General features: G+C 35.7%; 2 protein-coding genes and 1 pseudogene across 4 annotated transcripts; all 3 read left to right on the top strand.

Annotated features, from left to right (window-relative positions):
* The first annotated feature begins 4,456 nt into the window (after positions 1–4,456).
* Positions 4,457–5,296, top strand: LOC105165046 (glutaredoxin-C6). Its single transcript, XM_020694987.2, has one exon. It carries the CDS (start codon positions 4,568–4,570, stop codon positions 5,012–5,014), a length of 447 nt encoding a protein of 148 aa, XP_020550646.2. The 5' UTR covers positions 4,457–4,567; the 3' UTR covers positions 5,015–5,296.
* Positions 5,297–16,052: 10,756 nt separating this feature from the next.
* LOC105164665 (protein indeterminate-domain 7) lies at positions 16,053–19,028 on the top strand. Of its 2 annotated transcripts, none has more exons than XM_011083375.3 (4): positions 16,053–16,213; positions 16,390–16,939; positions 17,033–17,432; positions 17,884–19,028. In XM_011083375.3, the coding sequence occupies exons 2-4, from the start codon at positions 16,723–16,725 to the stop codon at positions 18,824–18,826; spliced, it is 1,560 nt and encodes a 519-aa protein (XP_011081677.2). In that variant the 5' UTR covers positions 16,053–16,213; positions 16,390–16,722; the 3' UTR covers positions 18,827–19,028. The 2 variants fall into 2 exon arrangements, with proteins under 2 accessions (XP_011081677.2, XP_088738368.1); XM_088882242.1 differs by lacking the exon at positions 16,053–16,213 and adding an exon at positions 16,243–16,304.
* A 2,125-nt stretch (positions 19,029–21,153) lies between these two features.
* LOC105165047 (ATP-dependent zinc metalloprotease FTSH 4, mitochondrial-like) lies at positions 21,154–25,400 on the top strand (annotated as a pseudogene). The gene is made up of 6 exons (XR_016065713.1): positions 21,154–21,189; positions 21,592–21,676; positions 22,199–22,472; positions 22,655–22,891; positions 22,991–23,118; positions 23,489–25,400. The product of XR_016065713.1 is annotated as an ATP-dependent zinc metalloprotease FTSH 4, mitochondrial-like (transcript).
* The last annotated feature ends 58 nt before the right edge of the window (positions 25,401–25,458 follow it).

Raw genomic sequence — 25,458 nt, 5'->3', positions numbered from 1 at the left:
CACCACCTAATTATTCTATCATTTAATTCAACAAGATTAATTAATGCGGCCACCTCACACAACCACTTACCATCATCATTCATCTCTTAATTATATATATATATATTATAATTTCACAATTTATAAAATGTTCTCTTCTTACAGACTTACAACCTCCTTTGTTTTTTTTTTTAATTATTATTGAGATATTAATGGACAAAGTAAATGTTGAACATCAGTATAATTATATCTTCATTGATTATTTTATAAAGATATAATTTATTTCAGAATTATTATTTTCTCATTTAATTGAAATAGAATACCATTAATCACAGAACACTGCTTTGGTAGCAATAATGCAAAAAGAACATAAAGTTTTACTTATTAAATATCATACAATATATTGGTGGCTGATCAAACACGAGCTACGATATTCAAATGGGGAGAGTATAAAGTATAGTAAGTTTTCTGAACAAACCACGTGGTGGACTCCCACTGGCTGAATTCTCATGCGTTTTTATTTATTGCTTTGCTTATTTATTTATTCAAACATAATCATAATATTTGGATTCATTTTGTGAGTGTTTTGTTGTGTTTTGTGAAAATAGAGAGAGAAAAACAAAGATAAATAAGTGTGTGTTAGAGATAGTATGTATGTTTGGATTCATTTTTTAAAATAATTTAAAATAAGTATTGTATGTTTAATATTGTGTTTTGGGAGACAAAAATTACTATTCATTGTCAATTCATAATCAAATCATATTTTTTTATATATATTTATGTATATGTATGTATATATATACGTATGTATTTATGCTAAAACAGTTTAAAACACCTAGATAAGGTGTTTTTGAATGATGACAAACATTGTGTATGTTTTGACTCGTTCCGGAGATAACTTGAAAATGAAAACAAACATAGCCAAAATCAAAATCCAAACTCAAACCATTGGAATACCCAAAATCAATTGAAACCCGTTGTTGTTTTTATATAAATAAAAAAGATAATTACACTGTTTTCTCTTAAAATTTGATGCAGTCGTACATAAATTTTTTATAATATAAAAAATTACACATAGTACCTTTTAAATTTATTTTTATTTAATAAATAAATTCCTCTGTTGGTCAAAAAAATTATATTTATCATGATAGTTTATTATTAACTTATTGTAGGTCAAATAAAATTCTTGTGAGCAAACTATTTTTATGCATCTCTACTATGAATGTATAATTTAACATTTTGCATCACTTTCATCGGAAAAGACAAGACGCACAACACAACGGGTCATAAATATTTATGTGCTAAAAGAATAATAGCAAATATTATTTTTATCTATGTTGAACATTCATGGACCATCATCAAAACATGATTTCATGTATATGATAATTTATTTAAAGAAAATATCTATATCATATAATTTATTCTCAATCATAATTAAATAACAATATTAAATACACATCTCATAAAGCAACTTCAAATAAAGTGAAAATGAAGGAAGGAAGACAGCAGTGTCTCCACAGAAAGTCCACGATCTACGTCCTGCCAGTGCCAGGACACTGGAATGGCCGCCATTTGTCTACATGCGACGTAGGAATGACGTGGACTGCTCAGTGATGACGTCACATGTGGTCCCGCTTCGTATTTACATACTTCAACGGGGCCCACATTGGACACATCAGATGTATGCAACGACGTCATCACGGACATTGCTGGCCCTGTCCGCTCAATGGGGTCCACCTCCACTCTTCTAAGGGTGCGTTTGGCAGCAGAGATCACTCGCCTATTTCCAACAAAATCAATTTTTATTAATTCAAGTATCTCAATTTCTTTAACTAAAATTTGCGAAAGATCCTGATTATACCAAACACGTCCTTTAAGAAGAGTATTTGAGTGCTCGATCAGATAATATTTTTATTTAAATTAAATTAATCTTACTATATATAACATACCTATTATATAATTAATTATTTTTTAAAATTATCTTATATAATTAAATTTAATTTGAATTAAAAATTCTTGAGGAGAGAAGGTAGGGTGGATCTTGAATTGAAGCGTAGCCATATGGAAGTCTTAGACTGCTCGCACTTCCCCCCATGAAAATTGATGTGTGATTGTGTATGTGGTCAACCCACTTAATCATTTTTTAAAATACACATTAATTTCTTTTTATAAAAATAAAAAGGCCCCTAACGTCGGCCAAAAGGCTGGTTCTCATATTTTTATTATTTTTCCAAAAAAAATAATAATATATTTTTTGATCCTTGGGAATTGGAACACTGTTGTAGCTTTGCTTTCATTATTGCAAGAGAGTTTTGACCTATTTTTTATTTTTTTAACTAATCAAGTAACTTGCGATTTAATTTAATCATAGTAAGTTGGATTTGGGGATGGGATTTGTCTTTTCCGAATGTTTACATACTAATGGCCAAAATTCATTTTACTACCTAATTTTTTATTTTAATTTTAAAATACTTTCTATTTTTTTCACCTACTTTAAATTAGTCCTTCCACAAAGTGATATTCCTATAATACCATTATGGAACTTCTTTTCTTTTTCTTTTCTGTTTTTTTTTGTTTTTACATAAAATTATTTATCAGTCACTTTTTATATTTAATTATAATTAGGTCCTTATATTTTTAACCTTAGAAAAATATAATATTTCAATTGAGAATAATTTATGTTGGCCAATTAATCAGATAATAACTTGATTAATGATATACTAATATAATGAGGTTATTGAATTTTCAAATAAAGCAACATTTGAATAAATAAGTTGGAGAAAATGTTTGATTAAGAAAATAGAGCAAAAATATTCGAATGAAAAAAATTCTAAATTAAAGCATAAATAAATAAATAATATGTCGGTTAATATTGAAGAATGGGGTATATAAAACTCCTTATTAATTATTCGGGCATTCTTTTATTTAAAAAATTCGATAAATTCATGATAACTAGACTGATATGTAATTAATCAAATTATTATCTATATTTTTATGTAATTGAAGATTATCATTTTGTTGTCTTCAATATTTTTTTCTTGCCATTTTTATAATTTTTAAATTATTTTATTAATTTGTATTTTTCAATTTCTTCTCAACTTTTGTTTCTCTTTTTCTTGTCTCCCTCTTTTTCAAACAATTTCTCATAACTCTCATCTATTTTTTTAATACTTTTATTTATTCAATTAAAATTTTTATATTTTTAAAAATAATAACTAATTTTTTTTAAATTCAAAATTAAATATGCACAAACATCTGAATAATTATGCAATAATAATTATTTTCTAAGCTAATGTACGATGGACCAAATTACACTACAAAATAAAAAGTGAAGCACTAAAAATAATTCTCTATAAAAAATATCTTTTTTATAAGGGTAATATAAGAAAATTACCCGGTGAAAGGACTATTTTAAATTCAATGAAAAGATAGAAATTATTTTAAAGTTGAAGTAAAATGTCGGGGCTAAAATGAAGTATATCCACGTACTAATAGTTGGGTTAATTAAATAAGATAATTAAGATGTGAGAACCAAGAAGCAGATCCATGGGATCTTTCTCTTTTGTCATGTAGCACCAACTTGTCGCATTATATTATCTTTGCTTACGTCTCCCCATGCCGCACACCACCATTTTACTATTCCTCTTTATTATTAACCTCTTTTCTTTATTATTTTATATTATAATTGAGTTACTTTTACCCCACCGTATACATATACCAATCATATACACATTGATTTGGATCCAGGTACTATTCGGCTTAGAACCAATATAGGTGGTGATCTGATTCAATTTCATGTATGATTTGACATGTATTTCGAACTGAATAAGTGATGGTCGATTTGTGCACATAACTTGCTAAGCGAGTTGAGGTGGTTTTTAATTAAAATCGTCCAACATTTAAGTCAATTTATGATATAAAGTTATACAGAGTTCGGTTAAGCGATCTTGTTAGAAAGTAAATTCTCGTGTAATAAATGCATATATGTCAAATAGCACTCCAATTACTTATTGGGTTTTAGGTATTAGAATTGGTATGAATCATGTGCAACAGGACAATTATCGGGTAAGTATTAAATCAATAATTGTTCAAAATAGGTTGTTGAGTCAAGTGGGTTAGATTGCAACTGGCCCGATAAGAAACATACGAATCTATTTTGGCCATTGTCTCATTTCTTTGAAGATATTTATGTTCTTTTGTAAGTTTAGTGGGGTTTTCACGCATATTTTACGATATAATCAAGAAATACTAGTTTTTTCTTGATTAATTTAAATTATATTTAAATATTTTAGGTGGTGTTAAAATTAAAAAATCATATGTAAAATAAAAATACACACACAATTAGTCAAAATGATCTTGTTCTATTGAAGAATTATTTCATGTGAAATAGAAAAATACCTTGAAAAATTAACCCCAACCGGAACCCCCCCCCCCCCCCCCTCTCGCCGGTTGTTTTCATATATAGTAAACCCCACATGCCTCTCTCCTCCACGTACCCACTTACTAGCCCTTCCCTGACAATCTCCCGAGAAAATCTTCCCTCTCAAACTCCACTCCGTTGACACTATTTTTGCTTTGGCGGTGGTAGATGCAAGGCGTCCACCGTTACGGGGCGCTGGCAGACGGCGGCGTCCGCCTGGAACTCACCCCCACCACTACCTCACCCCTGGCCATCGACGTCGCTGAGTCCACGGAGATGCGCATCCAACGCCTCATCTCTGAGAACCCCGTCATCATCTTCACCCGCTCTTCCTGCTGCATGTGCCACGTCATGAAGCGCCTCCTCTCCACCATCGGCGTCCACCCCACCGTCATAGAATTGGAGGAAGACGAGATCGGCGCACTCAGCCCACGCGATAACAACAACGAGGACTCCTCGACCGTCCTCGGCGGCGCATCTGGAGCTCCGGCTTTGTACATAGGCGGCGCGTGCGTTGGTGGGCTGGAGAGTCTTGTGGCGTTACACTTGAGTAATAATCTGGTTCCTAAGCTTGTTGAAGTTGGTGCCCTCAGAAATGAATTTCTAATTAATTAATTAGGTAAATTAAGTTTTATTATTAATTTGTGATCATTAATTAGTGATGTTATTGTAATTTTAGACCCCCATCCCCCCTCCCAAAAAACAAAAAAAAAAGAAGAATTAAGAGTTGTTAATTAGGAGAGGAAAAAAAATAAATAGTTTTCTTCTTCCTATCTTAATACTATTGCTTGTAAGTTTGCGCATTAATTTCTTAGATTGGTAATTGTGATTAGGATAAATGAATGTAAGTTGAATTTATGAGTAAGTATGTGAATGAAAATTTCTTCTTTTGCTTTGTTTCTTCGTTTTCTGCTCCTTTTTTTATTTATTTCTCTCTATGTCTAAAATAAAATGACTTCAAGTTACATTGCTAATATTTGATGCTTCGACCGAATAAATGGACTTAATTTTATAAATATAGATGCACATATTATATATATTGAAGATGCATGGTTTTGAGAATTGGTTTTCACGATTTATGAGTTGACTGAAAAGAAGCAGAGGAAGAGAGATGCGATTATGGTGAATTAATTAAAAAGATTATCTTGCAATATATATATATATGTAAAAAACTGATGAGATGAATATCCCAACAATTGTGGAGGGAATATTCTTGAGTTATTTATAGTGCGCTCAAATTATTCTTAAGTATACAAATTTGGGACCAAAATTGCTCACTTTATTTCTGCTCCATTGCATACTACTTTTGACTGCCAAATCTTCATCTATATATATATATGATCATACTTAATTATTCTCACCATCCATTTCTTCTTCAATGCTCCCCACCACTGATTCTTCTACCTACTTTTTCACACATTTTTCGTTTTCACCATATTATAATATTTTTAATTATTTTGTTTTCATTATTCACATTTACTCTATTGCTTTTACAAATAAATCATAAATTTTAATTATCAACCATCAATATATTAATTTATAGGGAGTTGTTGGACATTTGTTGCATTGAGTTAGGACATGATGTCATAAAAACATGAAATACAGAATCAAAAATTACAGAGAGAGAAAGAAAAAGAAACATTCGATGAAATGAAGTAAATTCCAATAGAATCGGACAACAGTGATGAATGAAAAAGTAAAGAAAATAGCTTTGAATTATTATTATTATTGAAATATAAAGATTCCATGGGCATGAGCAGTTTACTTTAATAAAAAGTACAAAAAGCTATTACATGATGATGAACCTCCCGATGTGACGATATAGGTATCATCAACACGCCATTCATTTCTTCATTTCATTTATTATGATTCATTAATTAACGATTATCATAATTACTTATAATAGAATTAATACTTTATACTTATTAATATATATTGTAATTCCATGTGCTTAATTATATATATGATGATGATTTAATTATATTAAGAAATTAAAGATTTAGTGAGCATTGCATGACACATTTTGTTCCATTTGCTTTAGTAACAACTGGAGTTGAGAAAGAAATCCAAAATGTTGAATATTCTCAACTCAACTACTTGTGGTCATTGCACACCCGAATAATATCTTATTACCTACATCACAATAATCTCATCATACATTTGTAATACAAAAATACTTGTTATGGCTTTTAGTTAAAAATAAATCTTTAGCCGCCCTAGCAGAAATTACAGCAAACAATTGTTTTTGTCCATGGTCGATGACTATATTATAGGTATTTATTATTAATTATGACAATTAGACGTGATTATATGGTATATTTTCCTGGAATATTCCAATTTTGTATAAATATATATATATATATATATGTAGAATGATAATATTAATGCATTAATTATGTATACGATCAGTATCTTTATTAGTTCTTGAATGAATTCAGCACCTTAAAGTAATTAGCATGCATCCTTTTCACTGCAGGTGGCTCATCTCTGCATTAATACTCAACTATTTCCATATATATATATATATATATTGGGGCGGTGGGGGTAATTATAAATTAAAGGTAATTAATATTGTTATTATAAATTAAGCCCAAACCCACTGGAAAGAATTAGACAGTTTCCCCGAAAAGGAAGAAAGAGAGCAGTAGGTAGTAGGTAGGTCCCAATTGATATTTTATGAGATATATATATATATATATTATTAATGGGATAGCGCCGGGAATTTGTATTACATACAGTCCCAGCAGATGGAAGCTGCAGAATCTCTGTACATGTGTGTGTGTGTGTGTGTGAAATTGGTTGAAATAGAATCTCACATGCCAACCATTTATATATATATAGGAATTGGACAATATGAGTAGCTGGGCCCACACCCCACCCGGCCTTCAAACAGAATCTAAAAACCCTAATTATTAACAACTATTTAATTGTCTTTTAATAATTTGTATACATACATGTCATCTAGTACTATACTAACCCCCACCCCCTGCAAATATATATTTAAGGTTGTTGATGTGCAATTTAGTAGTGTTTGTTTCAGCTGATTAGGGTACGTAAAACTCCCAGAAGCTGCTTTATATATTACCAACTTTTAAAACTTAATTTGCTTGTTTGTCATTGCTCATCAACTCATGTTTCTCTCTCTCTCTTCCATTATTAATTGACATCACCACCTGACCTCATGCATCATATCGCCTCTTGTCTGGAAACCAACCACAACCACTCTGATATTCCCACCTGCATCTCTCTCACTCATAATTACCTGTACATGAGATGAGATGAGATCCATCAACCAAATCAAAGCAGGCCTTCCTTCCTTTATGGGTTTGAGGCCCAACACACAAATCTAAATGTTGATTATCTATAGAACCAGATCGACAAGGGCTCATGTCATAGTGGATAGCCCAACACACCCCATCCCCTCATCACTCCTCACTTTTTGGGTTTATTCTCAATCATCTTTTTTTTTTTTTTTTATTTATTTAACAACTATTACATTTTGCAATCATGTTTGATTCCAAATTACATGCATAATTAGCTACTATTGATACAAAAAAAAAAAAAAAAACCATTCTCAATATTCAAAAAATAAATAGAATGTATAATTATTTGAGTAATCCGTATTTTTTTGTGGTGCGAATAATCCTCTATTATCTTCGATCGATTATGTGGAGTAGACACCACGCATAGCTGTCATCGTGTTGCTTGATTTCTTTTTCCTTTAAAAAAATAATATTTTTTAAATAGTATATATTCAATGACAAGAATATTTATTCTATCTCAATAATGAATTTCAAGATTTTAATAATAATATAATAGTTTTTTAAAAATTATGATTAGTAAGAATTAATGATAAAAATTGCATAAAGTTATCATTAAATTTAATTAATGATACATGTATAGTGACGACCTAGTAACAACAAATAATAGTTGTCAACTTATCACTATATTATATGGTCATTAAGTTGTCACAATAGATATGTCACTAATTGTATCAATGACAATTTTTATACAGAATTTTTGTCAATAATAATTATATAGTGACGAGATAAAAATTATTGTCACTTAATATATAATTTTTAGTAATAATTTTAAAATTATCACTTAATATATATATTTTGTCACTAATATTCTATTTTCTTGTTGTGGTAGGTGAGATAATTATTCTAAAAAAAATGGGGGACGAGGGGATTGATGTAGTGTAGGTTGGTAGTATGTAAAATGAGAAAGATGGAGATCGAGTTATTATATATATATATATATATATATATATATGCAGTTTTATAATTATTGAAAGAGAATATATGTATGAATGTTTGTATATATTTTTGAAGTTTGAACAGTTTCTATTTTATTTTATTTTTACAAGAAGCAAATGATCTCATTATGAAGATGTATCTGCAATTACAGGAAAAGCAACTGCAGGAGGGAACACAAAATCTCCCTCAAGAGAATCACTAGCAGACTGAGCCAAAACATCAGCTACAACGTTACAAGAACGAGAAACATATCGAAAAGAACGGGAGTAGAAATGAGCCATGAACGACCGAATATCTGCGATTATAGGCCTGATAACTGAGTGATCACTTTCTGGAACAGAATTTTTAGGATCAGAGTAGCACAATCCCCTTTAAATTTTACCAATTGCCAGTCTTTGCGAATCGCCAGCAAAACGGCTTCCCGTATAGCCAAAGCCTCTGCCATTTCCCCATCACGCAGTCTAAAAATTCTCATTGAAAGCAAAGCCAGACACACCCCCGCGGCACCACGAGCAAACACCCCAACACCTAGTTCCTGACCCTTCCGGAATGTGGCGCCGTCAAAATTAATCTTAATGTGGCCTTGAGGGGGAGCTAACCATCAAAGAAGTTGGTTTCGGAACATCCCTCACCACATCGTCCGAGTTTTAAGAGAGAAACAAAAGTAGGTACTGGAAAGCGAAACATACTACCTGGGGGAGATCAAGGCAGCTTCCCTCCATCGCCATTCCATTCCGACACCACCAGATGGACCAACACAAATACATGAATAGACGAAACTCACGGCCATCCATCCGGGCACTGCCAACAACCATTCCCCAAAATCCATACATCCTGGCTGAACAAGAGGGAGGTGAAGAGGAGCAAATCCCCACACCTTTCTAGCGAACGGGCAGAGAATGAAAGAGTGCAAAACATCTTCGCCATGATGACAGAAAGGACATGGTGCAGAAAAACCAGGAATGCATTTGGAGAGTGACTTACCCATCGGGAGAGCATTACAACAAGCTTGCCAAACAAATACCTTAATCTTGCTCGGAAGCTCGTTTGTGTTAAAATTTAAAGTGTGGGGAATGGAGTATATTCATGATAGTAAATTAGAGAATGAAAAGAAAGAAAAAATTAGGCTTTATTCATCTCAAACTCAAGCCCTTTATTCATCTAAACTCTCTCGTTCTAAAGGTACAGAGATATGAGACTATATATAAATAATAGAGTCCTAGCTAAATAAGAACTAACTCACTTTGAATTCTAGTTGGTAACAGACTCACAAAATTAAATACTGGAATCCTAATAAAAAATAAATACTGAAAACAAAAGGATAAGTACAAGCAGAACTTTCAACAACTCCCCTCAAGATGGAGCCGAGGAAGCGAGGCCCGGCTTGCAAAGGAATCGTCCGAAGTCAGCAGTAGGTTGTATTAGGATGACAACGTTGTTATCGCATCAGAAGGGAATGGGTAGCGGAATGGTAGACATGGAACAAAATTAAGGCTCAGGAGCCTAAAAACCCAAAGCCTACTAAGACCAAAGGCACAACCACTTCATGGTTGCACAAATCACTCAAAGCCACAAAGGCTTATGGAACCACAAAGGCTCCACCAATATTCAAAGTCACAAAGACTCATAGAACTATAAAGGTCCTACCAATATTCAAAGCCATAAAGGCTCTACCAATATTCAAAGCCACGAAAGCTCATAGAACCACAAAGGCTCTACCAATATTCAAAGCCACAAAAACTCATAGAACCACAAAGACTCTACCAATATTCAAAAAGAAAATAAGCCACAAAAGCTTATAGACGAATTTCAGAGAAGGAAGAAGGAGATCATCAGCGTTCGGTTTTGTCGAAGTTCCATCGATGAATGCAATTTCATGCGGCGGCGCTCTAGGGTTTCAAAGGCAGCGAACAAGTATGCCAGAGGCGGCATGCTAGGGTTTCAAAGCAACGAGCAAGTATGCCAGCGGAGGCGTGCTAGGATTTCAAAGGTAGCGAGCAAGTACGTCAGCGGCAACGTGCTAGGGTTTCAAAAGGCTCTCTTTTTTTCTCTCTCTCTCTCTCTCTCTCTTTTTTTTTTTTGAGAAATCTGGTCTGATACCATGTGAAAATTTCAAGTGTGGGGAACGGAGTATATTCATGATAGTACATTAGAGAATAAAAAGAAAGAAAAAACTAGGCTTTATTCATCTCAAACTCAAGTCCTTTATTCATCTAAACTCTCTCGTTCTAAAGGTACAGAGATATGAGACTATATATAAAGAATAGAGTCCTAGCTAAATAAGAAAATTAACTCACTTTGAACTTTAGTTGGCAACAGACTCACAAAAATTAAATACTGAATACTAATAAAAAATAAATATTGAGAACAAAAGGATAAGTACGAGCAGAACTTGATAAGTACAAGCAGAACTTTCAATAGTCTGCCATAATTTCCGCCACCAGGTGTGTTCATTCGATTGAAGGAAGCTAGAGCAGGGCAAGTCTTAGAGTGAGCAAGCAAGGTGGTAGGCGGTTCACTCTGAGAACATACTGTTGCGTGAATAGTGCCAAATTCAAAGGTCCTGTGTGGTCGTTCTACTCAGCGGAATACTAGAGATGAGCTCGCTATCAAAAGGCCAAAAGAGACTTCTAATTTGTGGTTGATCCAATCGTGACCGTGAGGGTCAATCAAGTCCGAAACTCTCAAGCTTGCCAAAGAATTGAGAGCTGGGGTGATAGGCCGAAAAGTTCGTGGGATTGGGGCAACTATAGGTCAGCCCAAACCCGAATAGACGTTCCTAAGCCCACTCTCCATCTACACCCTGCAGGAAAAAGATCATAGGCTGCCATAATACTACCCAAGTAAATGAGGGTCGACTTCCTAGAGTACTGTAAAGACATCACCCTGTGCCTTGAGTACTCTATTGAGAAGACTCTCCGGATGAAGCATGATATGCCATAAGTGCTTGGCCAACATGATGAGATTGAATAAGTGAAGCTGTCGGAACCCTAAGCCTCCTGCCAGTTTACTTTTGCACAACCGATTCCATAAGAGCCAGTGAGTTTTATGCTTACCTCGATTGCCCCACCAAAACTTATTTATCGTTCCCTGGATTTCTTTTAACAGCGTGATGGGTAGTTTAAAGCATCCGATTACGTATGTCGGCACCGCTTGAATAGCAAATTTAATTAAGACATCCTTCCCATCATGAGAGAGAAGTTTCTCATTCCAACCTATGATCTTACGCCAAATACTCTCGTTTAGGATGAGAAACTAGAGAGGAAGACCCAAATACAATTCCATCTTATTCTCTCTACGAATGGTTAACTCAGCGGTAATGACCCGACATAACTCCTCCCTCGTTTCTTTGCTGAAAGTTGTGAAGAATTTGAGGAAACAAAGTACATTCATGGCAGCAAATTAGAGAATGAAAAGAAGTAAAAACTATGCTTTATTCATCTAAGACTTAAGTATTGAAGTTACAGAGATGTGAAACTATATATAAAGAATAGAGTTCTAACTAAAGAAGAAAACTAACTCACTTTGAACTTTAGCTGGAAACACACTCAACAAAAAATTAAATATCGTAATACTAATAAAAAGACAAACACTGAGAACAAAAGAACAAGTACGAGCAGAGCTTGATAAGTATAAGCAGAACTTGCTACAGCCCCCCCTCAAGATGGAGCCGAGGAAGAGAGACCCAGTTTGGACAGGAATCGAGCAAAATCAGCAGTAGGAAGAGACTTGGTAAAGAGATCGACAATTTGATCAGACCTAGAAACTGTAAAATAAGGGAACAAGGGGACATAGAACAGAATGAAGGCTCAGGAGCCTAAAGACCCAATGCCTACTAATACCAAAGGCCACAACCACTTCACGGTTGCACAAATCACTCAAAGCCACAAAGGCTTATAGAACCACAAAGGCTCAACAAATCACTCAAAGCCACAAAGGCTTATGGAACCACAAAAGCTCAACAAATCACTCAAAGCCACAAAGGCTTATAGAACCACAAAAGGCTCAACAAATCACTATATCCATCTCTCAGGTAGTATTGGAAAAGTAAACATCCCCGCCATTGGTAATCAATTTGGTAAAGATACACTATGTTGAGAAGCAGTTAAAAAGGGTGACATCCAGAGACCTTCATGTCTCTGATACCATGTGAGAATTTGAAGTGTGGAAAGCAAGGTCGATCAGAAAGACACAGAAATAGGTGGAAGACAAATTAGGGTTTCATGCGGCGGCGCTCTAGGGTTTCAAAAGGCAGCGCGCAAGTATGCCAGCGACGGCGTGCTATGGTTTCAGCAGGCTCTCTCTGTCCCCTGTTTTTTGGAGAAACCTGCTCTGATACCATGTGAAGAATTTGATGGGTGGAAACAAAGTACATTCATGGCAATAAATTAGAGAATGAAAAGAAGGAAAAACTATACTTTATTCATCTAAAATTCAAGTACTGAAGTTATAGAGATGTGAAACTATATATAAAGAATAGAGTTTTAGCTAAAGAAGAAAACTAACTCACTTTGAACTCTAGCTGGCAACAGACTCAACAAAAAATTAAATATTGAAATATTAATAAAAAACAAACACTAAGAACAAAAGGATAAGTACGAGCAGAACTTAATAAGTACAAGCAGAACTTGCTACAAAAGCCACCAAAGATTTTTAGAAGTTTATCTCTTGGCTAAATGCACCTCAATAAGTTTTCAGAATTGCACGGATAGTCCAGGAGGACTCAAAAGATGCTTGACAGGAGATTAGTTTGTCGTCGGCAAAGAGGAGGTGAGAGATAGATGGAGCACCCTGACACACCTCTAACCCTCGGTTACAACCCTTATGTTCTGCATTCTTTGACAAGGAGCGGAAGGATTCTGTACACAAAAGGAGGAGATAAGGCAAAAGAGGGTCCCCTTAACAGAGTCCCCGACACGGGATAAGAGAACTAATTATTTTCCACCAAGCATAAAGGAATACGAAACAGTTGACACACAGAGATAACTAGACGAATAAACAGAGGGAGCAGGGAAGCCTAACTTAGACATCACTTGTTCCAAGAAGGATCATTCAACCTTGTCATAAGCCTTGCTCATGTCAAGTTTGAGTATTATCCATCCCTATACCCCTCAGGTTTTGCTATTCAGGAAATGATTAAGTTCAAAGGCAAGCAAGATATTGCCCGAGATAAGACGACCCGACACAAATGCAGATTGAGATGGTGATATGATTTTCGAGGTAAACATTGTAAACCACATTATACTAATCGGTCTAAATTGTGAGAGATGTTCAGGGTGTTTGCATTTAGGGGTTAAGAAAAGATTTGTAACGTTCAGATTCGGAGGCATCACATGGGAATTTAAGAGATTCAGCACACAAGCAAGAACCTCATTCTTCACAATAGACCAGAATTTTTGAAAAAAGATAGGCGACAAGCCGAGTGAATTAAGAAGGGCCATCTGAAAGAGAGCTTTTGTGACTTCAGACGCTGTGAAAGGTTGTAGTAAGTCGTCCCGCATGCTAGCATCTATGATGGTTAGCAAATATTTTGTTCCTTTGGCTATGTCCTCGAGCGATGATTGGTTGGAAGCATAGACAATACTCAAATAAGCGGAGATACACTGCTGAATTTCGTCCTCCTTGTACACCCAAGAACCCCCTGAATTTTGAATTCTGGCTCGCTTTCTAGAGGTAAAAACCAGTGTTTCGATCCCCCTCCCGGAGCCACAATACTTTACTCTATTGCTGCTAAACTGTCCTTTCGTGTGCTGCTATGCTTTCCAACTCACTCCGAATAGCTTTAATATAGTGTCGATGTTCTAGAGTGATGGGCCCTGTAGAATCCGCCTTAACTTGTCCTCTAACAACTTGACCCGTTGCTTATCCATTCAAATGGCCGTGCCACACCACCATACGAGATTAGCCTGCCAACATGCAATGTGTTCTAAAATCCCCATCTCCCGGATATTACCCATGGTCGACATTCAACTATGCGCTACCACTTTTTCACACTGGCTCAATTGTAGCCAAGCCGACTCACACTGCCACGGTAAAGTAGCACGAGAACCATACTCTGGTGTATCAGCCAATCGCATGATTAATGCCGCATGATCAGAGCAGTTTGTAGGTTCATGTTTGACAGAGGCATCCGAAAAAAGATGGGTCCATCGCGTATTTGCGCATGCTTTATTTTAGAGTGAGTATGCTTTAGGTTCTATTGATTACGAAATTTCCATTAATAATGTCATAAATTACGAAATTCGGGAATGAATAATGACCACACATGTTTTGCATATGACTTTTCCATCAAAATACTAACAAAATCTAATGAAATGATTCTAAGTGGAATTTTATGTAAGTTTTAGAAAAATTAGTAAAAATCTCATAACAAAAGGGGTCTAATAATGCTAAGCACATGACTAATAAACGTGGTTATACATTCTTAATACATGCATTTTTCGTTAAAATATTAATAGAATCTAGTGAAAGGGTTAAAAAATCGTGTAACAAATTAAACAAAAAATATACTGATCGAAAAATACGAGACGAACTATGTTATTTCTGATTAAATTAGAAAAAAATTTAGTTGAAGGAGGTAATTGACGAGAGACCGAGTGAAAGTTGGGGTAGTGGGTGAGGTGAAGGGAAAAGTGCAGTACATATTTGTGAGTAGATGGATATGAGGGTACTGTTATGTGATGCTGTTCCCAATTATCATATGAATATAATTTTCAACAGATTGATTGATGGCTGAGCAGAAAGAATGCTAATACAACAGCTTTCCGTGATTGCATGTCCCTCTAATCCCATTAATTAATTATTTTAATTCAATGCATAGTTATTTTATTTTATTTATTTATTTATTTGTAAATACACACACGCAACAACACAGAGTCACGCAGACTACAAAACCTATCATGTGAATCAATGTCTGCATGCACAGACAAATTAGAGAAGTAACTTTTCAACACTACTCCTAATTTAGAATATATCGAACCCATTTCAAGTGTGTAATTAATAATTAGTTTATGACTTTTATATTTATTATATATATGTTCTTCGAATTTTATTGTGCTGGTAGGAATTAATTAAGCAGTGATAATTAATGAATTAATTAAGTACTTTTGAAGTAAAGACGAGGTGAAAGATGGGATGGGGTTTGCCTGCAACGCTACCTCCTTAATTGGTAATTAATTTCTGTAGAATTTAATATGGATTTAAATTTACTTTGTACTAATAATTGTGTGGTGAAAGAAAAGAGTCATATGATATATATAGATATATATATATAATTATTAGTATTAATTAAGAAGAAGAAATTAAGTAATTAAAATGAAGGAAATTGCAATTATTGGAGATGGAAAAAGAACAAAGGAAAAGACAAAAGTGAAACGTCAGAAAGGGGTGTGTTGGTGGCCTATGGTTTTTGATGGGGGGAAGAACTGAAGAAAGAAGAGATACCTTCTCATCCTCATCTCTCTCTCTCTCTCTCTCTCTCTCCCCATCTCTCTACTGTTTGTCATACATACAGTATGGCTTTCATCGAATCTTGTTGGTTTTAGCAGCAATTCAGGTAATGTTTTTATTGAAAAGGCTAAAAACAGATGAAAAATTCAAAGAGTAAAGATTTTTGGAGCTGTTTCACTGAAAAACCAACTTTTTATGTACTAGTAATTTTTGCCTTCTTTCGATGCATAACTATATATATATGTACATCTGCTGTTGCTAATCTTTTGTTTTCCATTTTAGGGTTTTGCAGAATTAAACTGATGAAGGGTTGGTTGGCTGGCCTGTGAATGTGATTTTATCAAGAAAGCTTGTGCACTGAAAACTCAAGTCAAGAGGAGATTTCAATTTGACCTTTCTGTAATAGGTTTCCGTCACCTCACCTTTTTGTAAGCCTTTCCAATTTAGGGTTTTTGTTGCAGAGAAAAATTGGCTTTCCAAAGATCTGAAAAGCTCATCTCATCAATTACAGTGGAAGAAAAAAGATAGCCCTCTTATCTACATATACTTTTACAACTTATATAGCAGAAACTAAGAAACCAAGAACAACCAACATATATATATATATATTGAGAAATGTTACAGGGCACGGGCACGGTGGTTGAGGACAGTATGTCGAATTTAACATCTGCAATATCGAATGAAGCAAGCATATCTTCAATCAACAGCAGAAATGAAATGGGTACTAGTACTAATATGTACCCACACCAGCAGCATCTTCAGTCCTTTGCTTCACCAAATAATCCGACACAACCTGCTCCCAAGAAGAAAAGAAATCTTCCAGGCAATCCTGGTACATTCATTTCCTTTTATTATCTCTCTTGTCCAAACCTCCATTTTTTTCTTAAATTGTAATCTGAACCAAATTTTATGTTTGAAATATTAGATCCTGAGGCAGAGGTGGTGGCCTTATCTCCAAGAACTCTTATGGCGACAAATAGGTTTGTCTGTGAGATCTGCAACAAGGGGTTCCAGAGAGACCAGAACTTGCAATTACACCGAAGAGGGCACAATCTGCCATGGAAGCTTAAGCAAAGGAACAACAAAGAAGTTGTAAGAAAGAAAGTATATGTGTGCCCTGAGCCGAGCTGTGTGCACCATGACCCGTCAAGAGCTCTGGGAGACCTGACGGGGATCAAGAAACACTTCTCCAGAAAACACGGCGAGAAGAAATGGAAGTGTGAGAAGTGCTCCAAGCGTTATGCTGTTCAATCTGACTGGAAAGCTCATTCCAAGATTTGTGGTACAAGAGAATATAGATGTGATTGTGGTACCCTCTTTTCCAGGTATTTCAAATTTATCATCATCTGATTTCATCAATTCTTACAACTCATATACATCAAATCAGTAGTCCGTTCTTGATTTATTTTCACTAAAACAGTACTGTTTAGTATTATTAATTGGTTCCAATTTATTCAATTGATTATTTTTTGAGAAAAAAAAAAAAGCAAATTGTATGTAGCATTGAGAAGGGTGAAATTTCACTTGTTTGTTTTATATATCATAACATATATATATCTTAGTACCTCTTCTGTCGATGGGAGAATGATGAAAAAATAAGAAAGGGTTGACGATATTGTCTGTGTGTGTGTGTGTGTGTGTGAAAGAGAGACAGATAAGAAAGCTTTAAGACATGATGACTATACAGTACTAGTGTTTGGAGAAAAGCACAATGATGCTGGTATGGTTTGTTCTTTTTGTTGTTTAGCGTTTGTTTGTTTCTTCTTGTATTCACAGGAGGGACAGTTTCATCACCCACAGAGCATTCTGTGATGCTTTGGCAGAAGAAAGTTCAAGATCAATGACACAAAACCCACTTTTAATGTCTACCCAAACAGTCCCTAATAACCAAGCTCATCAAATCCATGGCTTCCACCATCCCTTGGTCCCACTCAAACAAGAAAACCCACAAAATTTCAACCAGCTCCCTCCATGGCTATCTTCTGAACAACCCGGTGCAGGTGGACCAGGCCCTCCAATCAATCCATTATTCTCTTCATCACCAAGGCTACAACATCCAGTTCAAGAAAACCCTAACCCTAATAGCATCTCCATCTCCACCACCACCCTTTCTTCTTCTTCTTCCTCTCTCATGTCCGCCACCGCGTTGCTGCAGAAAGCAGCTCAAATGGGAGTAGCAATGAGCACAAAGATGCCTTCCCAATCATCGGATGATCAGTCAATTTTAATCAGACCCCATCATCACGTGGGTGCGCCGGGGTTCTGTGCTACCTCATCCACAACTACAGCTGGCTTGCCCTCACGTGAAGAGATGGGAACAGCAGCGTTTGTGCATGGCTTGGCATCATTCGGCAACAAGATTGTTAACCTCCCCGGTGGTTGCATGGACCTTCAGGATATGAACATGGTGGCTTCTTCTTTGCCTTGTTCCACCACCGGCGGCGGGTTTGACGGGTCGACCTTGGGTTTTGAGTATAGTTTGAATGGGATGTTGAACCCCAAGAGCAACATTCATAGTTTTCAAGAAAATGCCCATTTGATGAGTACTGTAAGGAAAGACGGCAGCGGCGGCGGTGATGGTTTGACAAGGGATTTTTTAGGGCTAAGAGCATTCCCTCATCATAGGGATTTTCTCAACATGGCTGGTCTCGATCAAATGGGATCTTCATCATATGATCATCATGACCAGCCTCAAAATCGAGCACCATGGCAAACTTGACTACGTACTCCCTGCACCATCATGCTTTGCTTATTTTTATTTATTTATTTTTAATCTTTTGCTCTATTTCTTATCCAAATTCTGTAGTATTTAATCAATTTTCACTTCTCAAATTAAGAAAGGGCTAAGCTTCCCCAAATTGTAATAATAATATACCCAGAATTGCAATTTATGTTTTTCATTTTCCTTCTTCAACATTAAATTTTTTGCCTTGTTTTTTTGTTGTTTGAGTACCGACTGTGTCAGTGTCACGTCCGACTGTAATTTAGGTTGAACTACATATATAGGAAATGTTTAGCTTTCTGTTATAAAATATTAATATTAAATTAATTTGTGCGCGTGTGTGTGTTTTTTTTAATTAATATATTAGATTTTTAAATGAATAATTATTTAACATGATATCAGCGTTAGCCAATGAAAGAAATTTTGAATTTGAGTCTAACTGCCCCAAATTTAGAAAAGAAAGATTACACTGAGAGGTGTATGTTAAGTACTCCTCGTCTATGTTCCTAGATCTTTGCATAGGAATTTTTTCAAATAATGACAAACCCCTTGCCACGGTATTGGTAGTGTTCTCTAAAAAAAATAAAAAATAAAAATTAAGAAGTGTATGTTAAGACATTAATATTAAATAATTATTTCCTCTAATATAACGTAAACTTTTAAATAAGATAGTCGTACAACACTTTGAACTTTTATAAAACAAAAATCGAATTTGTAATGCATGCATGAGATTAAGTCTTAAATAGCTAGTGTTCGTCAGCTTACTTGAATGTTTTGCTAAATGAAATTAATATTACATAGTTTAGTCAATTTATTCAAAAATAAAAACTTAAATGCTAGAGGTAACATTATAAAAAGGAACCAAAATATTATATACATAAGTTTGAGTATTGATCAGAAATATCTGAAAATGAACAAGAATGCTAAAAATTACATAACGTGGTGTATAATTTGTTAAACTACCTAACCCTTATAAATTGATCAATGATAATTTACAAGACAAATATATATATATATATATATGATTTGTTTTTTAAAAAAAAAAAACAAGAAAAGAAACAAGGAAATGCAGGAATATCCTTGGTGCATGATATGAGAATGAACAAAGAAGACATTCATATATATATATATATATATATAAAAGTTGATTGTGCAGTTGATGCTATTGCTTATTAGTTACTGCCATCTTCAGGTTTTTCGTGTTTGAATACTGAGATTCTACATCCATCCATCCATCATCCATCAATCCGTCCATCCATACATCATATGATTGTACGATCTTTTGCAACAGTATGAGTTATGTTGTTGTTTGCATCATGTGACAGACACACACACCACCACGTATCTATAACTACAATACTCCCTCCTGCCCAAAAACATAATCTAAATCTGTCAGCACTTGAATATTTATTCACTCACCAGCTACCTACATCATTAATATTCACATGATTATTAATCCACAATTATGTTAGATATATGGATCCACCCTAATTGTAATTAAGTGAATTTTATGGATTATCCTGTCTTAGATTAACTTTAAATCAACGGTCACGCTTTGATGGCAAGATATAAATCTGAATGGATCCTCCTATGGTTTGACCCATTCAGCCCAACTTTTCTTTTCTTTTTTTCTTTTTTTTTTCTCCTTTTTGTGTGCATAAGTGCAAGTGTACGTCCCAGCCTCCCAGGACTGCTGCAACACTTGTCTGTAAGACTTGTTGTATTCCAACTCGAGAATGTGTGCCCCAGATATAGGTGCATTAAGAAAAAATTTATAAAGAAAAAAAAAAGGGGCAAGTGCAACAATGCCCACTATTTAATGGCAATTGCAACTTAATAATTTATAACAAAACAATTGTGACATAATGTCTATTTTTTTTAAATTATTTATAATAAAGTATTCTGTAATTTTTATTATTTAATAGTATATAATACAAAATTTAAATTATAGAAGATAATTATATAATATATATATATGAATTTTCTTTTCAAAATAACTATTTAAAATTAGTTATGAAGATCAAAATATGGTGGACAATTTTGGCTGAAAATGAGTTGGTGTAGCTTCTGATGTTTACGTTCTGAAAGAAAGAATGAATGATCCGATGTTGTATGTTCCCATTCCTTTGTCTCTGCTCCTCAATTTCCATCATTCCCAAAGCAAATTAATATGTAGATTTGGTGAGAAGGGAAAGATTGTGTTCATATTTTTTAAGGCGCCTTCTCACTCACCTCACCCCTAAATCTTCATCTTTACTAATGTTTTTCCTTTTTTCGTTTTTAGTGAGGATTTTAGCCGTAGTGTTTTTCTTTTTCTTGTAAAAATGTGGTGTGCTGTGGATACCCTAGTATTGGAGTTCGTTTGTTCGATTTCAGTGAACTATTTATTTCTTTCTGGGTGGTGTTTTTGATGATGTAAGGATTGTAATTTTAGGAGAGCAGACAGCTTTCATGGGTTTTTCCCCAAGTCCTAATGCTGCGGATTTTGATCAAAGGTTTTATTTTCGTTGATAATACGCCTTTATTCGGTTTTAGAAGAAAGAATGCATTTTTATCAGCCCACCTCTACCTCTGTTTAGCTCTCTTGAAACTTGTAAGGTCTCTTTGTATCTATGCTTTTCAATTTATAGTTTTTCTAATTCTTGTTGATGCTTTGTTAGTTGAGTATAACGCCCATCTGAGTACATTCCTTTTGTGTTCAAGATTTGATGTGATCCAACTCACTCTCTTAATTTATTTTGTCAAACTTGTTCTTCCTCTAGGTCAAAAGACAGGAGGCACAATTGAGGCAGTTAAGCAATTTGGCTGCTCAGCTACATCGAACTTCTCTATATGCTAGAGGAGGATGTATGCGCCACTCTTTTCTTGGGCGCAAAATTATTTTCAACTCATTTGCAGTGTGGTGTTCATAGGTAATCATATGAGATGGAATAGATTCTGCTTGATTCTTCTTCACAAAGAATTGATCTTTGAGCACTTCTGTTCAGATCGGCCTTTTGTAGATCAAATTGCATTGCTTTGTCATATTCCTATCAAGTGTTTTGGCTCCAAAATGATCAATTAATGTCATTTGGTTTACGACTGCCTTCTGTGGTTTCCATATGCTGGTGGGAGATGATTCCTTTGCTATTATTTAACTTATAATTTCTAATTATGAGCTTTCTTGGATGAGCATTCCTCTTCCCTTCTTTCTTGTATGGCTTGTATTTTAGTGCAAGTAGGGACTCTAAGTACATAGTTAAAGTGCAGAACTGCAGTGGTTAGATGTTCCATGTTCGGTTATTCTACTGCAGTAGTTTTCTTCATTTACACTCTTCACTATCAGCTGTACTAATCCCATGCTTCTCACCTTTTAACTTCCTGATGTAGTGCACTAGCTTCCCAGTACTGCCAGAACAAGTACCCTGGGAGCATCAAGTTACTTTGCTAGTCTAGCTCGTAGAGTGCTTGAAAAAGAGCCATCAAGTGATGCTGCATATCTTAAGGAGCTCTATCATCGCAATGATCCAGTGGCAGTCGTAAGGCTGTTTGAGAGTCGACCATCTCTACACTTTTAACCCATCAGCTCTTGCTGAATATGTCAAGGCTCTGGTTAAGGTGGATAGGCTTGATCAAAGTGTGCTGCTTAAGACATTGCATAGAGGTGAGCACAAAAGAAATGCTGCTCAGCCTTCAGACTTTAGACGTCATCTTTATAACTAACCTCTGTGGAGGAGCTCCTGTGACTGAGCTCCCTTCTCATATGAAGTTGCAGTTCGCTTAAGGTATTCCTGTCTTTTGTCTTTGATCACAAGATAAACTCTGTATTGACTTGGCTGTTTTTAGGGATCTTGGGAGCTGCTAACTCAAAGGTGGATGAAAAAAGTGTTGGAGCAATTTCAGCTTTTACAACTGTGGGGAGATCATCGAAAGACGGTCTGGGGACTGCAAGTGCTCCTATACACATGGTGACTGCAGAGGGAGGGCATTTCAAAGACAAATTATAGCGAACAGTCCGTTCTCTGGGTATGGCCTTCCTTTCAGGTTTTGGTGCACGCATTGAGGATAGAGGAATTGGTAAAGGTACTGATATCATTCTGTGTTTCTGACTTTTTTCCACTGTAATTCAGTTGCATCTCTAACTAAAAAGAATCCTACCTCTCCATTGTTTGCTCTTACCAGGACTTGGTCTACATGAAGAAGTGCAACCCAGTATGGAATCAAATACAAAATTTAGTGATGTGAAGGGAGTTGATGAAGCAAAAGCTGAGCTGGAAGAAATTGTTCACTACCTTCGTGATCCTAAGATAGTATTGTGGCTCTAATATTCACCACATTCTCCCTTTTCATTACACATATGAAAGAAAGGGAAATTAATGTGTCAAATCTGCATGGATGTCCCTGGCAGTGTTACATGTACAAGTGGACGAGGATATTGTCTATTTTCTCAAATGAGTTCCCTTCCCTGGTAGTCAACTGAAGTATATAAACCTTCTTCAGTTTAACTTACTTGTTATTTTGAGTTCTGTTTACATATTAGGGCCGTTGCATTCTTCTCTCTTATTAGCAAAATTATTGATTTGTTTTTACCCCGTCGTCAGGAGGAGAAGTTTGTAGAGGGACAGGATTTTGCTAGTACAAGTATATGTGGATGTCACTGTAGCTATCTTCTCATTGCAGCTGTTCACACGTCTTGGTGGCAAGCTTCCAAAAAGCGTTCTGCTAGTTCCCCCTGGGACTGGGAAAACTATGTTGGCAAGAGCTGTAGCTGGAGAAGCTGGTGTGCCCATTTTTCTCTTTCAGTGGCAGTGAATTTGAAGAAATGTTTGTGAGAGATCTCTTTGCTGCTGCGGAGAAGAGGTCACCATGTATAATTTTCATTGATGAGATTGATGCCATAGGAGGAAGCTGCAGCTCCAAGGATCAGCAGTACATGAAAATGACTTTAAACCAGTTGCTTGTTGAACTAGATGGCTTCAAACAAAACGAAGGGATTATTGTGATTGCTGCTACTAATTTTCCAGAGTCATTGGATAAGGCACTGGTGAGACCTGGACGGTTTGATCGCTATATTGTTGTTCCAAATCCCGATGTTGAAGGGCGGAGGCAAATCTTGGAGTCTCACATGTCAAACATAATTGATCTTTGCATGAAATTTTTCAATAAAGTTTTTTTGTGCATATTGACCTGTGCCTATGTTATCCTTTTGGAGTCTCACTTTTTGCTAATTTTTTTATGCCATCTACAGGTTCTCAAGGGAAAGGATGTTGATCTAATGATCACTGCAAGAGGGACACCAGGGTTCTGCAGTGCTGATCTTGCAAACTTGGTCAACATTGCTGCTCTGAGGGCTGCAATGGATGGTGCCAAAGCAGTGACTATGGCTAATCTCGAGCATGATAAGGATAAAATCGTGATGGGAAGTGAGCGCAAATCAGCAGTTATATCTCCAGAATCTCATAAGCTGACGGCTTACCACGAGGGTGGTCATGCTCTTGTTGCCATATATACTGACGGGGCCTTACCAGTGCAGAAAGCAACTATTGTGTCTCGTGGAATAGCTCTTGGGATGGTTTCCCAGTTACCTGAAAAAGATGAGACAAGTATATCATAGAAGCAAATGCTTGCTCGTCTGGATATTCCCATGGGTGGAAGAGTTGCTGAAGAGCTCATTTTCGGGGAAAGTGAAGTTACTTCAGGTGCATCAAATGATCTCCAGCAAGCGATCAATCTGGCTAGAGCAATGGTTACCAAGTATGGCATGAGCAAACAGGTGGGAGTTGTCACTCACAACTATGATGATAACGGTAAGAGTATGAGCACTGAGACTAGGCTCCTCATCGAACAGGAGATAAAGAAATTCTTTGAAACCATTCTTACCACACATTGCAAAGAGCTTCATGCTCGAGCATGAGACATTTACAGGCAGTCAGATCAAGGTTGTGCTTGCTCAGGTAAGCTCCCAGCAGACATGGCAACAACGGCCACAGATTGTTGCAACACAAAGTAATTCACAGTCCAATGCTGGTCCTCCTTCAACACCCAATGCGGCTTCATGTGCTGCTCCAAAAGCAGCAGCAGCTGCAACCAAGGCAAAAGGCATTGCCCCTGTAGGGTCTTAGCAGGCGACTGGCTTGATAGTTGCAGTCCTGTGAAGAAGACATTCTGCCTGGAAAATATTGGCACAAGCATTGGCAAAACGTGGCTATTGAACAGTCCTCAATTCCACTGTGCATCATTGGTTACTACATGTGGAGTCGGGTTTACTGTCAATGAGGCGATTGTGTGTAAGTTGAGAAATGAAATGGAAGTTTGTAGAAGATGAATGGCAGTGAGTTCTCCAATGTCGAAAGCCTGTCATGTTTGGAATCCATTGGACTATTTCTTGCATGTAATATACCTGACCCAAGAATTGATTAGGGACTTGCAGTGTAGTTTAAGTTTCATTTCTTGAATGCTTTCGGAACTGATCAAATGAAGAAAAGGAGACAGTAGACACAGTCACGTCTTTAGGATGAATGGTTTTCTTTGAGCCTTTGTGAGAGTGTGTGTTGGTGAGTAAATTAATATATTTAATTTTATTTAGAAACAAGTTCTGAGCCTGATGAATCTATTACGCACAAAATTGCAATGTAATCTCTCAAAGATAA

Source organism: Sesamum indicum, linkage group LG6 (assembly GCF_026168435.1).
Source record: "Sesamum indicum cultivar Baizhima isolate 11 linkage group LG6, ASM2616843v1, whole genome shotgun sequence".
Taxonomy (NCBI): Eukaryota; Viridiplantae; Streptophyta; class Magnoliopsida; order Lamiales; family Pedaliaceae; genus Sesamum; species Sesamum indicum.
Note: the sequence above shows the minus strand (reverse complement) of the source record. Positions and strands in the feature narration are given on the sequence as shown.